Source organism: Momordica charantia (genome assembly GCF_013281855.1).
Source record: "Momordica charantia cultivar OHB3-1 chromosome 6 unlocalized genomic scaffold, Mcharantia_2.0 BLBB01000006.1, whole genome shotgun sequence".
NCBI lineage: Eukaryota > Viridiplantae > Streptophyta > Magnoliopsida > Cucurbitales > Cucurbitaceae > Momordica > Momordica charantia.
The window spans coordinates 21362385-21378538 of record NW_028275164.1 but is presented as its reverse complement, the minus strand read 5'-3'; the positions used below and the strand labels follow the sequence as shown (position 1 = coordinate 21378538).

Sequence of the window (16154 nt, the reverse complement as noted above, 5' to 3'; positions counted from 1 at the left end):
TAGCAGATGTGCCTTCTCTCACAAAACAAGTCAATGATGCAAATACTGATGAACAAATTATTGAAGTTTCCAGTCACACTGATGCTTCTCCATTCACAAACATGGTCGATAGCAACAAGTTGTTGTTTACGGTTTTGTCATTGCTTCATAGGCTTGGGGCTGATGATAGGCCAGAGGTAGAGTAATATGAAACTATCTTGTCCCCACCTTGACTTTTTCAACCTTGGTGTGTTATACATAGAATTGATTAAATTCCTAGGAATAATAAGCTAGTAACATTGGCATATTTGTATGCCTTCAGGTCCGGAATTCAGCTATCAGGACACTCTTCCAGAGTCTTGGAAGTCATGGTCAAAAGCTTTCAGAAAGCATTTGGGAGACTTGTCTTTGGGATTACGTTTTTCCTATCTTAGATCATGCTTCCCACATGGTAACTTTAATGTGATAACATAACTCTACTTTGACCATTTGCTGGTCTTTCTGCTGATGGCCTTTGAACTTCTTGCTTGAAGGCTGCAACTTCATCTAAAGATGAACGACAAGGGAAAGAACTTGGAACTCATGGAGGAAAGGCGGTCCATATGCTCATACATCACTCGTCTGTATTAATCTTGTCAAATTATATTGTACATATTTCTTTGCATTTATTTTATTATTTATAATTAGCTCCTAATTGGTAATTTTTTCCTTGTGTGCTATTTTACTTCTTTTTTTGTTTTTCCCTTGTAATTGCTATCTAAACTAGCCTTGTATCCATCCTTTACAAGTGAGCCAGAATTATTTTCTTATCATTGACATGGTATTCGAGCCTTGAGGCTCTTTTCGATTGGCCTTTATTGCCAATCAAATTCTTGCTTGATTAACCCTATTTTTTCAATTGGCCTTCATTACCAATCGAGCTTTTCTACTTCAATCTTGTTTGAAGTCCTATTTCAAGTACGTGGGTTTTGTTTGGCTGGGTTTCTATTCGGCGACTGCTTTCCTTTTCCTTTTCGTGGCTAAATTTCTATTCGAAGGTCTATTAAGATTTAAGAGCTTTATACGTCTTGTTCGCGTGCTGTTCGGATTTCTCGATTTGATTTGGTTAAGATCTAGTTCAGCTTCGATCCTGTTCGGTGGAGTTATTGTTTTTTCCTTTTTCTTTTTTTCTTGGGTTTTAGTCATGTTCATAGCAGGGTGAAAAATCATGCGTTGGTATTTCATTTTGAGTTGCAGCTTAGTATCCTAATCAACATCGTGTCAAAATCCACCAAAATTATCGAAGAGGCTCTTACGAAAGAAAGTCAGAACATTCATCCTAGTTATAGGTTGGATGAGAAAAGTTATCTAAAATGGTTTCAACTTGTCCGAATATTCATGAATGGAAAAGGAAGGTTGAACCACGTACTTGGGACCAAACCCAAATCGGGAGATCCAAAGTTTGATGTGTGGGATGAAGAAGCATCAATGATCATGTCTTGGTTGTGAAATTTGATGTCTCTGGCTGTTAGTGATTTATATATGTTGCTTGACACTGCCAAGGACATATGGGAAATAATGAAACAAACTTGTTCAAAAGTGACGGATGTTGCACAAGTATATGCAGTGTTTTTGAGGTGCAAGGCAACAAGCCCTTTGATCGCCTTGAGGCGAGAGGCGAGACAAAGGCAATGCCCGATTGAAGCATGGCACACCTTAATAAATAAGTAAAAATTATATATATAGTGCATAAATTACCTTAAAAAAATTAATACCAAAATAGTAAATGTCAACAAGATACATAAAACAACCAAATTCTATATGTTTAGTTCCAAATAAAGACAAGCAACGGCGAAGATTGATGGTGGTGAAGGCTTGAAGCCCGTGAAGGTGAATGTCGAGAGGGAGGGGAGGTAGAGATAGGGTTTGGTCGCTCAGGGGAGGGTGTTTTAAAAAAAAACACATAAAAAATTAAAAAAAAAATAAGGAGGCGATCGCCTTGCCTCGGGCGACAGACACTCCAAGACGCGCCAAGGCTCCCAAAGGCGAGCACCCAATTGAAGGCGCTCGCCTGGGCACCTTGCGAGGCGCACCAAGGCGAAAACGCCTCACCTCTCGCCTGAGGCGAGCGCCCGGGTGCGCCTAAAAAACACTGAGTATATGATATGAAGACTTGTATCTTGGGAACAAAACGAGGCAATCGAATAATAAGGGAATATTCATAAATTATTTGAAACTTGTGGCAAGAGTTGATATTTTTAGAGGTCTCAATGTTGAATTTGATGCTATTCGAGTAAAAAATTTTGTCAAAGGCCTCTCATCTCTAAGTGAGATTATTTCTTTTGGGGTAAGAATTTCTAAATGAGATTATTGGCATGGTTAGAAGTAACGGATTTCGTTGTGGTATTATGCTAGAATCACAAATGGAAGGATCAACAGGTAGAAGGTATTAAAAAACCTACTTCTTTAAGAAACAAGGAGTCATCCATGAGTTGTCTGGTGTGGGTGGTCATATTATTGTGACCTATGCTCTTATTTTTCAAACAAATAAGAAATGTTCCTAAATACTTTTAGAGGAAGTTGTTTCTACTAGTCTAGTTCAGAAAACTCCTATGAATGCCCTATCAATCTTGATATCTGCACGACAAGTAACTTGAATCCTCGAGTGTTTGGTTGTGTAGTCTTTGTTCATGTTCATAATCATCAGCAATGCAAACTTGATCTACGATCACTCAAATGTATTTTTGTTTGATAGTCATCCACTCAGAAGGGGTATAGATCCTATCACTCTCATTATGAAATGATGTAACTAACTACCTAATATATCTAGTAGATATATACGTTAGTTAGTTATAGCCGGTAGTTATATGTTCTAATTAGTTAGGGCTCTTTTGTTGGTTTGTTACTTATTTTTAAAAGAGCACCTAATGGCTGTAAAGTTAAGCCTGCAGCCTTTGCCTATAAATAGCAACTGTTGTAGTCTTTTTATTTTTTGTGAACAAGAAACAACTTTTCATTGATATATGAAAAGGAAAAAATGTTCAAGAGACAAAACCCCCGAAGGGTTGAGAAAAGAAAAGAAAAGAGAGAAGAATATAAAAATAACGAATACATGTCGCAACAAGAGCAATACAAGCTCAAAAGAGATAAAAGCATTCTAAAACAGAACTCAGAAAAACTGCTTACTGTCGAGCATGGAAAACCAAACTAATTCCAAGGTCACCAACCGCATGAGGGAAAAACCTTCCTTAGCACCAAGAGCGAAGACCAAACTCCAAAAAGAACCAGTAGAAGCTAGGGACACAAGAACAGACCGCAATCGAAATGCTAATTAAGAGTAAACACCAAATACTAAGCCTCAATCTTGTCTTCAAAAAAAACCTCCAAATATAAACTACCAAATGTCAAACCACACGCTCGAGAAAAACTTTGAAAACCTCATCAACCATGAACCAACCAACCGAACTAAAACTGCAAAACTTTGAAATCTGCAAAAGGAATGATTGTTTTCTATCGGAGAACTTGCTTCTCATCTTCTTTTTGCTCTTCCAATAAAAATTGAAAATCGTCCGCAAAGGAATGCTTAGAAAAGTCCTCAATTGGGATGTCTGCCTTTGGAAAATAGTCTAAACTACTATACTGATTGTGCCATCGTCATCTTCAAGATCATTATCTGAGAATTCTAAGGAAGATGATCTAAGAGACAAACCCTCGTTAGTGGAGTGAATAGAGCCAATGGACAGAACATTTACCTTATCCATACCATCTTTACTAACTACATCTCGTTCCTCAAAGAAAACCTCATTCACGACCCCTTCAGCTACCGAGGGCTTTGCAACCTCTTTTCCGAAAATGGTATTAGGCTTTCTACGAGAGTAGTAAAAAGGAAGGGGCTGAATTAATCTTTTGGTTCAAAATAGTTTATGCATTTAGCTCTTGAAAAACAGTAGGGCCAATAATGCCCACTTCCTTATTAATGCCCACGTCTTTTCTAACCATAAGGGTGCTCAATTGACTCGTCACATTGTCAGGGCCAACTGGTATGTTTTGTGTAGATGAGGGGACACTTGCAAACTGCTTTTCCAAGCTAACCTTATTAGAAAATTCTTTGCCGAGTTGAAACTCTGTCTGCCAAGACTTCTTGCAATTTTTGGATATCCAATGGATTTGAAGAATCTATAATCAATGAAGTCTTTGAAAGCTGAACGGAGGGAAAAGATGGCTTGGTAGCTTCATTTGTGGCAACCACGTTTACCAGAAACACTCCACGTTTCGTAGTTATCTCGATGGAAGCCGGAATAAAGCCATAGTCATTCTTATCTATTTGAATAAAAGTTGTTGAACAATCTAATGGATTTAGTGTTGCTAAAGAGATTTTCTTCAAACCTTCGAGAGGGTTCCAATGACCTTGAAGCAATATGTGTTCCAGAGCTCTAAAGTTAAGTCGCAGATTTTCACCCAGCCACCAAAACAAACTGTCATTTCGTTCCTGTCATGTTTTTCAAGATTCCACTTCATCTTCACGTGAAATCCATCTAACTTGCGCTATTTACCATTGAGCCAGTCACAGTTCAAGGGCCTTCCACTTTCGAATCTAAATAAAGCCTTATCTGCTAAGAAATGTTGACTCGACGATTTTCTGAGAAGAAACTTTTGAGGGAGACAGCAGTTGCCTTCAGCTATCCTTAGCACAAAATCTTGAAATAACCATGGCATTATCTTGAGCACAAAACCTTGAAATAACCATAACATTATCCCAATCTGTTTCCACAACTTCATATTACTTTTGAACCCAATAAGAGTTGCTCTCTTTTCTTTTCTAAAAAACATCATCCTCTGCGATAGGGGATGCCATCATACTATCACTGTTCTTAGCCTTCTCTGCAAATGAAGAGTTGGAGGCGCCCTGCAACACCTTTCCTTTGAAATTCACCAAGGAGTCTTTTAGCATGTCCAAAAAGGTTACCCAACTGTTCTTTCTAAACCCTGCAGGCCAAGCAAAGAGTCTTTTAGCATGTACCAAAAGGGTACAGTTATGAATTTTCTTCCACCCGAAGAGGGCCAAACAACGCATTCCAAAAACCAGCCTTTCAAAAGTCTTTTTTTTCTGTAGTCGACAAGTTCCGTTCTCGTTCCTAACTTGCATGAAAAACCTTGAATACAAAGGAAAATGCAGTAGTTCCACCAAAGCTTTTTCTAACCACTGAAGCTGGGAAATTTGAAGAGAAATCTGAACATTCTTCCTAGGTTCTTTTACGAGAAAACGGTCACTGTCACACCCAATCCAATAGTAATTGCTTTAATGCTGCAACTTCTCTAATCCATTTGAAAGCAGCCTAAGAATATGGAGATGTCGGTGAGCTGGTTGGTGCGGATGTGACTATGGTAAAGAAAAGGTGAGGGTGGCGGATTAGGGTTAGGAGGGTGTTGGCGGCGATTTATGGTTGGGAGGACGTCAGCGGCGGGTTAGGGTTAGAAGGGCGATGGCGCTTGGAAGAAAAGTTAGACCGGCAGGAAGGGTATGGATAGGGTTAGAGCGGTGGCTAGGGTTAGGGTTGGCGAACAGCGGCGACGGCAGAAGGTGCCGAGCAGCGACGGCAAATGTGTTGGCAGGCAGCGGCGATGGCGTGCGGCAAAGAAGAGGGCTTTCTTGAACCCCTTCGATAGAGATGAGGTACCTTTCATTGTGCAGGACATAACATTTACCTTATCTGCACTATCTTTACTAACTACTTCTCGTTCCTCAAAGAAAATCAATTTCTGGCTATTGTACTTTCTTGGGTGGAAATTTGGTTACGTGGAGAAGTAAAAAGAAAATGTATTTGTAAGTTCGAGTTCAAAAGCACAATTTAGAGCAATGGTTTTGGGCATTTGCAGATTACATGGGATAAAAATTATTTTATAAGATTTGAAGATTCCATGGGAAGAAACTATGAAACTTTACTTCGATAATAAATTTTGCAGTGCACATACCAGTTCGACATGATGGAACCAAGCATGGTTGAGGTTGATAGATACTTTATAGAAGAGAAGGTGGACAACAAGAAAGGAGTTTGATAGAAAAGAGTTTGGGAATGTCCCGCTTAGTTAACAAACATCAATTTTGGAGTTGAGTTAGCATGGATACGAGACCTAGCCTCATATGTCCTCCATTCGTGCCAACCAATGATCATATAGCAGATACCCTCACAAAATGATTGAACAACAATTTCAAGCATTTGGTTTGCAAGTTAGGAATGGAGAATATTCATTCATCCACTTGGAGCTATATTTTTTGTATTTATTTTCTTATTTGTAATTAGCTTTTACCAATTGTTTCAATGGGTGCTATTTTTCTTTCTTTCTTTCTTTTTTTCTTTTTTTCCTATAATTGCTATTTCAACTAGCCTTGTATGCATCCTTGCCAGAATTATTTTTTATCATTGACAAATCTTGATCTGTGCCTAAATAGAATTGCTTTTGTTCTGTTATGTTATTTCCCCTTGTATGTTATTTTTATTTTCTACCTACATTTTGCAGTCGTAATACTGCTCAGAAACAGTGGGATGAAACTGTAGTTCTTGTTCTTTCTGGAATAGCGCGTATATTACGTTCTTTTTTCCCATTCCTAAGAAACCTGAGAAATTTTTGGTCTGGTAGGTCAATGTCGAATCTTTTTGTTTCATTGCATTAATTTTTTTATTTACTTGTGAGTGTATATTAGACATTTGTCATATTCAATAACGTTTAATACATCTTTAGTTGCTACTTGCTTTTCGTTTGTTGTACATAATAATGTCGCATGCTTCTCATACTGCAGGATGGGAATCTTTGCTTCTTTTTGTGAAGAATAGTATTCTAAATGGTAGTAAAGAGGTAGCTCTTGCAGCAATAAATTGTCTACAGACGACAGTTGTTTCCCACTCTCCCAAGGTAACCATTGAGTAAATCGAAATAGATTTTTCTTTCTTGTGCATGTTTTCGTTATCACATACTGAAATGAACAATTCATATTGACTCTACAAATAATGATATTAAATGACCTGAATCATTTTTGCTCTTTAACTTTTGAAGCAGGGCAACTTGCCAATGACTTACCTTGTTTCGGTACTTAATGTCTATGAGCTTGTTCTTCAGAAATCACCACATTACAGTGGTAATGCTGCTAGCAAAGTGAAGCAGGAAATTTTGCATGGTCTTGGTAATGATTTAACTTGTGATGAATATCTGTAATTATATTTTACATATATGCCTCCATTGACTTGATAATGTATGAAATAATTCTAAACTCTCGTGAACCTAATCAGAGGTGGAGGTCACCATCTTGTCATTTGTAGATTCACAATAAGATCATGGAGATAATACTAAAGTTGCATTAATATTAACTTTGTACTAGTTTCACCTGATAATACGTAGTTTACGAGCTTATCGTTAACTTTCCTATCTGTTAAATTGTTTACAGGAGAACTATACGTGCAAGCACAAATGATGTTTGACAGTGACATGTACACACAATTGCTATCGGTTGTTGATTTGGCTATTAAGCAAGCAATAATAACTAATGAGAACTTCGAAGCTGAATTTGTAAGTTCATTTTTACTCTTTTGCTCCTTGTTCAATTTATTTTAAAAAATATATATATATATATTTACAAATAATTACAAAAAAAAAAACACACTTTAGATAATTCATTTTTGTTTTTATTGTTCATTCATCTGTTTCATTATTTTCATTTTTAGGGAAGTGTATATATTCACGATTTTATTGTTAAAGTGAAGAACTACATGATCATGATATTGTGGTAGAGCCTAGCTTTTTAATCAATGATAAAAGTGTTACAGCTGAGGTAGAGTTGGAGAGCTCTCTCTTCTCAACCAAAATACACACATACAAGCAAAAACAATAGCCCCTTGACACACTCTCACCTACATTCCTGCTCCTTACAACCTGTGTAATCGCATGCTAACTAACGAAGTGGGCCCCTCTTACAACAAACTTACATACTGCTCACTGCCCACATGCTAACGTATGTACATATCCCTTTTAGTCCCTCTTGCGCTCTTCCTTTGATACACATTGGCTTTGCACGATACTCAACAAATGGTTATCAATTTACATATTGTCCGGTGCTTAAAAGCTTAATTTGTGAGTTGCGGTAAGATTAATCTTTTATCAATACACTAGTCACTCGCTCTTGTGGGCTTAGAAATGTTCACAATGCTCAACAAGTGGTTATCAATATTAATTGGGGAGAAAATTAAATTTCAAGGGTTTCAACGGCCTCCTGCTCTGATTCCATGATAATTTTGAGAGAAGAAAAATAATATATACTATAAAGAATAAATATCAATAACTAATAAAGTAAGAGGAAAAAATAAAGACTACAGTGACCAAATATTTACAACTAATATTTACACTTAAAAATATTAGAAATTCCAACACCACTATTCACACATATAAGCCAAAAAGATACCCCTTTGCCACAATCTCACCTAAAATCCGCCTAATCCCTACTGCTCATGTACCACAAGCTCACCAACAAAGTAGGCCCTCCCTTACAATGAACTCAGATGGTGCTTGTAAGTTGTAATTTCAAATTAGATACAAATACAGATGGTGCTTGTAAGTTGTAATTTCAAATTAGATACAAATACGGGTTTCTGGAAGTCTGTAGCCAAGGAACCCTGTTTCTTAAAGTATATATATATTTTTTATTAATAAATTTACCTTTCTCCGGTCTTTCAAATTCCATCCTCGGGAAATATTTCAACATTTCTAAATCCTTGATTTCAAACTCGCTCTCAAGATTTTTCTTGAGATAAGCTAAACCTAATTCATCAACACTTGTGAGAATAATTTCATCTACATAAACAATCAAAAATTAGATTTTATTATTCTCATAGTGTTTATAAAATATAGTATGGTTTGCTTGACTCTAAAGAAATCCATAGCACGACACAGCTTTTCCAAAACGTCTAAACCAATCTCTCGAAGATTGTTTGAGACAGTAAAGCGATTGCTTTAATTCACAAGTTTTATTGCATCCGAGTTCCCTCTCAAAACCTGGTGGTACGCTCATAAAAACTTCTTCCTCAAAATTGTTATTAAGAAAAACAAAGTTAGTGGAGAGGTCACTTTGAATTAACTGCAAGAGACAAAAAGAACTCCAATAGAGATATTTTTGCAATAGGATCAAATGTTTCATGACAATCAATTTCATGTTAAGCCGTTAGCTTCCAATCTGTCCTTGTATCTCTCAATACTATCTACATTTTACGGTGAACATTTATTTTCATCCTACTTGCTTCTTTTTTTTTTCAACTCTATATTTCCCCAATGCTATTTTGCTTTAGAGCATTCATCTCCTCCATAATAGCTAGCTTCCAATTCGGATCTTCTAATATTCATGTATATTCTTTTGGAACAAACAAATCAATTATCCTAGATGTTAAAACTTTATGAATATTTGACAAATTTTGATATGAGATGAAGTTTATAATGGAATATTTGGTGCAAACTTCAAACATTTTTTCTTAGTCTATGGGAACATTATAAGGACTATGATGAGGACTTATCAAATTTACATTTCAAGCATGCTACATTATTTGTTGATTTCCTTTAAATTTCGTTGAGATGTTCTCTATTTCTCCAGGGACATGTGCCCCCTGAGCTACGAACTATTCTGGAAATATTACCACTTTTACGGCCTACTGATTCCATCTCTACAATGTGGCTGATTCTGCTGCGTGAATTTTTGCAATATCTTCCAAGATCAGATTCTCCCTCAATACATGAACATGATACAGATCAAACGAGCACTAGTTACCTTATTCCAGGTATCAAAATTTGCTAGGTGCAATTTCTAGGTTTTTCCATGACATATAAATTGTGAACTTGCATATTGTGTTTCAGCAAACCAAGTAAGGTTAAAAAATGAAAGGCATACTAGAGCTGCTTCTGCATTCTCAAACAATGAAGCTTCCCAGTCTGTGACTCCAGGATCAGCAGTCCTACCCATTGGCATTCCGAACGTCCTATTTGCAGAAAAGCTTGTTCCTGCTTTGGTTGAGCTTTTTCTTCATGCACCAATGGTTGAAAAATGTATTATATGTCCGGAAATTATCCAGAGTCTTGGAAGGTACAAATTTTTACACTATTTTACTTGATTTCTTGAGGTAAGGAAAAAACTTCCCTCCCGAAGATTTGAAAATTCAGGAGGAAGCTCCTTCTGAATTCCTACGTGGTCTAGTAGCATATAGACAAGTGGACTACGCAGGAATTATACAAAATAAAAGAAGACACTTATCTATATGCTATTGGACCACGTAGGAAATCAGGAGGAGCTTCGTCCTGAATCTTCAGGAGGAAGTTTTTTCCAATTGGTAATGTGTTGGTCAGGTAAATTTTTGGAAGGTTTAGTAAGTCCATTATGTGAAAATATGAGTAACCCATTGTGAGAGTCCTATTAGGGGTGTAGGGGAATATTAGTTTGTTAGTGTGAATGGGTAGCATGGTAATTAATATGCTAATTAGTTAGGGTGAGTTGTTATAAATAAGGGTAGTAGGGAGAGGAGAAGGATATCTTGGAGAATAGTATTTTGGTGAAGAACTTGAGAGAGTTCTTGGGAGAGAGATAGCCCTCTCGAAAGGCTATCGGTATTGTAATTTCTTTTTGAATTTCAATATTGTGTTCTAGTTAGGTTCTTGTATTTTGGGATCCTAACACCCATGTAAGGATCCAACAAGCATGGACATGGACACGGAATCGATGGCTTGTCATTTTCTATGCATCTAGTTACCTATTTTTAGTGATACTATGTAAATATATTTGAAAAGTGTTCAAAGCAACCCTAAATTTGTTTAAAATTACTCTACGTTTTATTGATTTTAAGTGAACAATACTTATGCATTTATATATTAAAACAAAGTTTGATGCTTTACTCTCAAAATATTTTTTCTCCTATATTTTTTTTTTTCATCATGGTTTTAAATAAATAAATAAAAGTTTAAACATTTTTTTATTGATTCCTTCAAAAAAAAAATTCTTCTATTGAGCTTAATCATTTTTTATTCAAATAAATAAATAAATATGCTCACAAATGTCAAAAATTTTCTGTGAAAGTTTAGATTCTAGGCTGCATTAAAATATCTAATGGTTAATTTCCTTTTTTTTTTTTATTTTAGTTCGTAACACAATTCTTTACCATGATGAGCAAAGGAATAATTTGTCTTTTAGGTGTATGACAACAAGAAGAGAGAATCCAGATGGTACGCTTTGGAGATTAGCAGTCGAAGGTTTTAACCAGATACTGCTTGATGATGTGCAACACTTGGCTATGAATGTTCTAACAGAGCCGTGTACTAGTAAACCAGCAAGAACTCGAATATGGAAGGAAGTTGCAGATGTTTATGAAATTTTCCTTGTGGGATACTGTGGGCGAGCTCTATCCAGTTCACTCCCATCTGGGTCACTGAAAGCTAATGAGAGGCTTGAGATGACTCTCTTAAACATTCTGGGTGACGATATACTTAAATCACCACTTGATGCACCTCATGATGTAATTTCTCAGACTGTCTTAATCGTGCAACCTCGTCAGTTTGAATGATTTTTCATGAAAACTGATTATTATAGCTACAGATTATGCATACTCTTTGTTCGACTCCAACAGAAAAGGGCATTCAAATAAGTTGGAGTTGTTTTGTTGCCGTTTACCTCAAATTTTATTGCTAATGGCAACACACACATGTATATTTCATCGGTCTACCTTGCATCACCCATGATGATTGTTAACATATACCCAATCGACCTCCTTGTTTACTTCTATTCTTTCAAGTTTTTGGCTTTTTCCGTCAGCATGTTGGTGACTGCACACTTTTTAAACGATATCATTTTGATTTACTTGTCTATATCCCATAATTTTCTACTTCCAGATTTTTAAAATTCTTTTACCTATTTATTATTATTAATTCTTTTATTTATTATTTATTATTATTATTTTTTGGATTGAGCATGACTATGTTGAATAGGGTGCTCCACTGTTGATATTGTGTTAATAAAGAGTTTCTCATCGTCATCAGTCCCCTTTGTAATATGAAAACTTTCACACCATTTGACTTTTTAGTCACTGAAGTGCCAATATCACGTTGTCAAGAAACCTTGGCAGTTGCTCAATTATTTACTATTCACTAACTTTCTATCACCTTTCAACATCATAATTCACAGGTTCTCGAAAGACTAGTTTCCACGTTGGACCGCTGTGCATCACGAACTTGCTCAGTGCCCGTTGAGACTGTAGAGCTGATGCCTACCCACTGCAGCAGATTTTCCTTAACCTGTTTGCAGAAGTTGTTCTCTTTGAGCAGGTATTATAGGACAGTGACTCTGCGTGAAATTTTAATTTTTTAACGTTTATGTGAAGATGGAATTTACGCACAACTACATGGTCTTTTTGCAAATGTAAGATTGAAAGTCACATGATATAACTATTTTGGCGAGATCTGCAAGCCTGATGTCTGATTGTAAAAGCATGTGCTTTAGAATTTTCAGTTTTTGACTTGGTGCATCAAAATCAAGTTTAATTAGTCTGTGCCTTAGATTTGATACTTCTAAATTATCTGCAATTATTCAGCAAAAATTTTCTTTATTTTCTTATGATAAATTACTGCACGTCATAATGACCCATTCATATATTTCAAGAGGAAAGTAAAGCATTCTAGTCCCTGTAAAATCATGTATGCCAAGTTGCAGAACTAATGTTTTTCATGTTATCAGCTATTACAATGAAGATGATAAATGGAGCTCGACCAGATTGGAAGTCAGTAAAATTTCAATCTTGTTACTTATGACGAGATGCCAATGCATCTTGAACAGGTTCCTGATTGACGAGAATGGTATAGGTGAGCAGTAACTAAAAATGGTTAGCTATTTATGTAACCAGTGTCGAGCTACTCTTTACTATTCCCTTGGATGCAGGTGATCGTCCATTGCCTACAGCAAGGCTTCATGAAATTATTTATGTTCTTCAAGAACTAGCCCGTCTCAAAATTCATTACAATACTGCCTCAGTTCTTCCTTTGCCTTCACACTTAAATATTGACTTTAAAGAGGAGAATCACGATAGACGTCCTCACCTACTAATTTTGTTTCCTTCCTTCTGTGAACTTGTCGTCTCAAGGTAAAAATAGCCGTGTCTTAAAACATAACATACGTGTATGAATTTGTGTGGAATATTTTAAAAGGAGTTCTTATTCATAGCAGAACCTTAAATTTTAAGTTCCTTTGTCCTTGTTGTCCATTTTTATTCTTTTATATGAAAAATAACTTCACAATTTAATACGTTTTATAGACTCGAGCAGTGTTGTATTGAACCATGTGCATGGATATTCCAATCCAATGTTACTGATTTTAATTCTTTTTTTGTGCCTTCTTTTTTGGTGGACAGAGAACCTAGGGTCAGAAAATTAGTCCAAGTACTGCTTAGACTTGTCGCCACAGAATTGACTCTCGATAAGGTAAACTTAGGCAATTGATGCCAAAAGATTAGTTTTGTTAATCGTACTATTCTTATAGAGCAGCTTGTTATGGAGATGGAGAGTTGTTGTCTAAAATGTTATATATGAATCAACATCTAGCTCAAACTTCCTGCCTTTATCAAATGTGTCATGTTTCTGTTTCTTTCTGATCATTTTTTTTACTACTTTGATTGATGCTATTTTTGTAAGATTATCTAGAAAATTCAATCTAATATTTCTCTTTAGGCTACATCACTAAGAAAATTTTTATTTGGTTTTTGAATTCTTTTACTTAGTCATATTACCAATTTTTAAACAATGTGACGTAAGGGTTTTTTTTTTTTTAGGACAATATATGAGGGTAGAGATTTGAAGCCACGGTCTTTTGGTTGAGATATGTCTTAACTAGTTGATTTATGTTCATGTTGATATGTGACGTAAGGTTATTATTTAAAACAATACAAAAATTATTTAACAAAACTTAAAATGGGTATTGATAGAAATCTGGATTCATGTCAGAGTTCATTCCAAAATTTATAGCATGTAAGCTCAACAATTCACCAATACTTTTTGAACTATAGTTCACTAATACTGGATGCTTGTATCATGTGAAGTCCAAATTAGAAGTATTCAGTATGTTAGAAAGTAACCTTTGATTTTATACACAGCTATAGATTTTCAGAAACAAAAACTGTTAGTATGCAGATTTATTTAAACACAAAATAGTAAAAGAGTAAAAACCAAGTTGTGTAAGGTATGACTTTAGTGGCATGAGAAAAAGGAGGATAGAATTAATTACCAATACAGTATTTCTTAAAAAGCCACTTGAAGATATATGCTTTAAAAAAAAAGTTGTTATTTGTGTGCTTTGTGTACTATAATCCTTCAGTTACATAAACTAGTGACGAATCTTTCTTTTAATATGACAAATGTTGGGTGGGATTTAAACATCCGACTTGAAGTAACATGTCTTAATGTTTGGATCACTACTTTATATATTGATTAATTTAATTATAAAAATGATTTCTTTACTTTTATGGATTATTATTGGTCTACTCAAAAATGGATTAATATTTGAACGATATATTCATATTCTAATCTCTTTTTGGGTTTCTTGGAAATATGGTAAAAATTTAATAGTTAATTGTAAATATAGCAACCACCTTTGAAAATTGAACCAAAAAAAAAAAAAAGAATTGTTAAAATATTTAGTTTTTTTTTAAAAAGAAAAACTCTTGCATTAATATATTTAATATCTAAGTATAACAGTGATATGCTTAAAATAAAATATACAGTTCATACATTTAATATTTTGATATGCTTAAAATAAAATATAAAACTCATATATTTAATGTTTTGATATACTTTCTTTCTTTTTGTAAATATACTTGAATGAAGTATATCATTGATAACTTGCAATAAAAAAATTTATAAGCTTATAGTAAACCTTCCCCTCGAAGAATATTTATTAGTGATATATCTAATATATATTTATTAAGTAATACATCTAATATGGAGTATATGACTCGTATATTGTGTAATTGATATAATTTCCATATCAAAATATACTAGTTACATGAATGATATATCTTAAATAAAGTATATCACTAATATAATCAGACATATCAATCAACAAAAAAACATACAGTGTGACTTGAACTCAAATCTTTAACTCGAAGAAGATTTATCACCGGTTTACTTAATATTAAGTATATCATTCTAGTATATTCGTTATATGACTTTATATTCTATAAATCAGCTATATGATTGATATACATAATATTATAATTATATTAGCAAGTGCAAAATCAGTATAACAAAAAAGAAAAGGAAAAAAAATCTGATTTTAATAATTGCCATATTATATTTGTAAAACCAAAAAAGTTGTTGAATATTTGCAAATATAGTAAAGAAGCCATTTAAAAACTGAGCAATGCGGGCACGCAGCGCGGGTGGGGTTGGGGTTCAGCAGCATCACAGTGAGGTGGCTAGACGGCGAGGGGAAGGGAGAGACATAGAAGAGGGAGGAGAGAGAGAGAGAAGATAGAAAAGGGGAGGAGGCACAAATCCTAATTTTTGTTTGTTTGTTTTAATATATACTCGTTAGATTTACGGCAATTTAAAATTTTCAAATATAATTTTTTATAATAAATTTAAGATTTAAATGAGTGTATTTTTTTTTTATTGATGTTTAAATAATTTTTTTAAACAAATATTTAACATGAATTTAAAAAAATAATAAAAGAGAGAAATGATAAATAAGATAATAGATCTTAAAGTTGTGAACTAGTTGTTTACCTGATAATTGTTTGATATTATTTCAAGAGTTTGATTCTTGAGAGAATTAAAAAATGAAGCGCATATATTTCATCAACCATGTTTTCTGGAAGAAAATCTTCCATTTTCATAGTTAATAATAAAACTTGGATTACATTTTTAGAAAGTGATATATTACATGATTTGCAGAAATAGAAAATTAGAAATTGAAGAAAAGATAAATGTGAATCATGGAATAACTATTAACTATTAAATTCAAAGATCCTAGAAGTGGTTTTTTTTTTTTTCCTATTAAGAGATTTTGTGGAATCCTATTTAAAAATGAGGTAAATCTTTAGTTTTGAAAAAAAATTATTTATTATTATTTCATTAGATATTGAGTTATATTTTAAAATCATACAGGCAAATAAGACATTAAACAAATTTTT

General features: G+C 34.4%; 1 protein-coding gene across 4 annotated transcripts in view; it reads left to right on the top strand.

Moving 5' to 3' along the window:
• Positions 1 to 13616, top strand: part of LOC111022539 (ARM repeat superfamily protein) — an 81031-nt gene extending 67415 nt beyond the window's left edge. The window contains exons 31-44 of one of the 4 annotated variants that reach the window (XM_088125788.1): positions 7 to 176; positions 302 to 430; positions 513 to 598; positions 6478 to 6593; positions 6758 to 6870; positions 7015 to 7138; positions 7400 to 7521; positions 9590 to 9773; positions 9850 to 10075; positions 11174 to 11495; positions 12161 to 12300; positions 12710 to 12834; positions 12911 to 13112; positions 13380 to 13616. In XM_088125788.1, coding sequence (XP_087981914.1) covers positions 7 to 176; positions 302 to 430; positions 513 to 598; positions 6478 to 6593; positions 6758 to 6870; positions 7015 to 7138; positions 7400 to 7521; positions 9590 to 9773; positions 9850 to 10075; positions 11174 to 11495; positions 12161 to 12300; positions 12710 to 12834; positions 12911 to 13112; positions 13380 to 13467 — 2147 coding nt within the window. In that variant the 3' untranslated portion in view covers positions 13468 to 13616. Of the gene's footprint in view, positions 1 to 3; positions 177 to 301; positions 431 to 512; positions 599 to 6477; positions 6594 to 6757; positions 6871 to 7011; positions 7139 to 7399; positions 7522 to 9589; positions 9774 to 9849; positions 10076 to 11173; positions 11496 to 12160; positions 12301 to 12709; positions 12835 to 12910; positions 13113 to 13379 lie in introns of all 4 variants that reach the window. The other 3 variants (XM_022299705.2, XM_088125787.1, XM_022299704.2) reach the window with 3 other exon arrangements.
• Positions 13617 to 16154: the final 2538 nt, after the last annotated feature.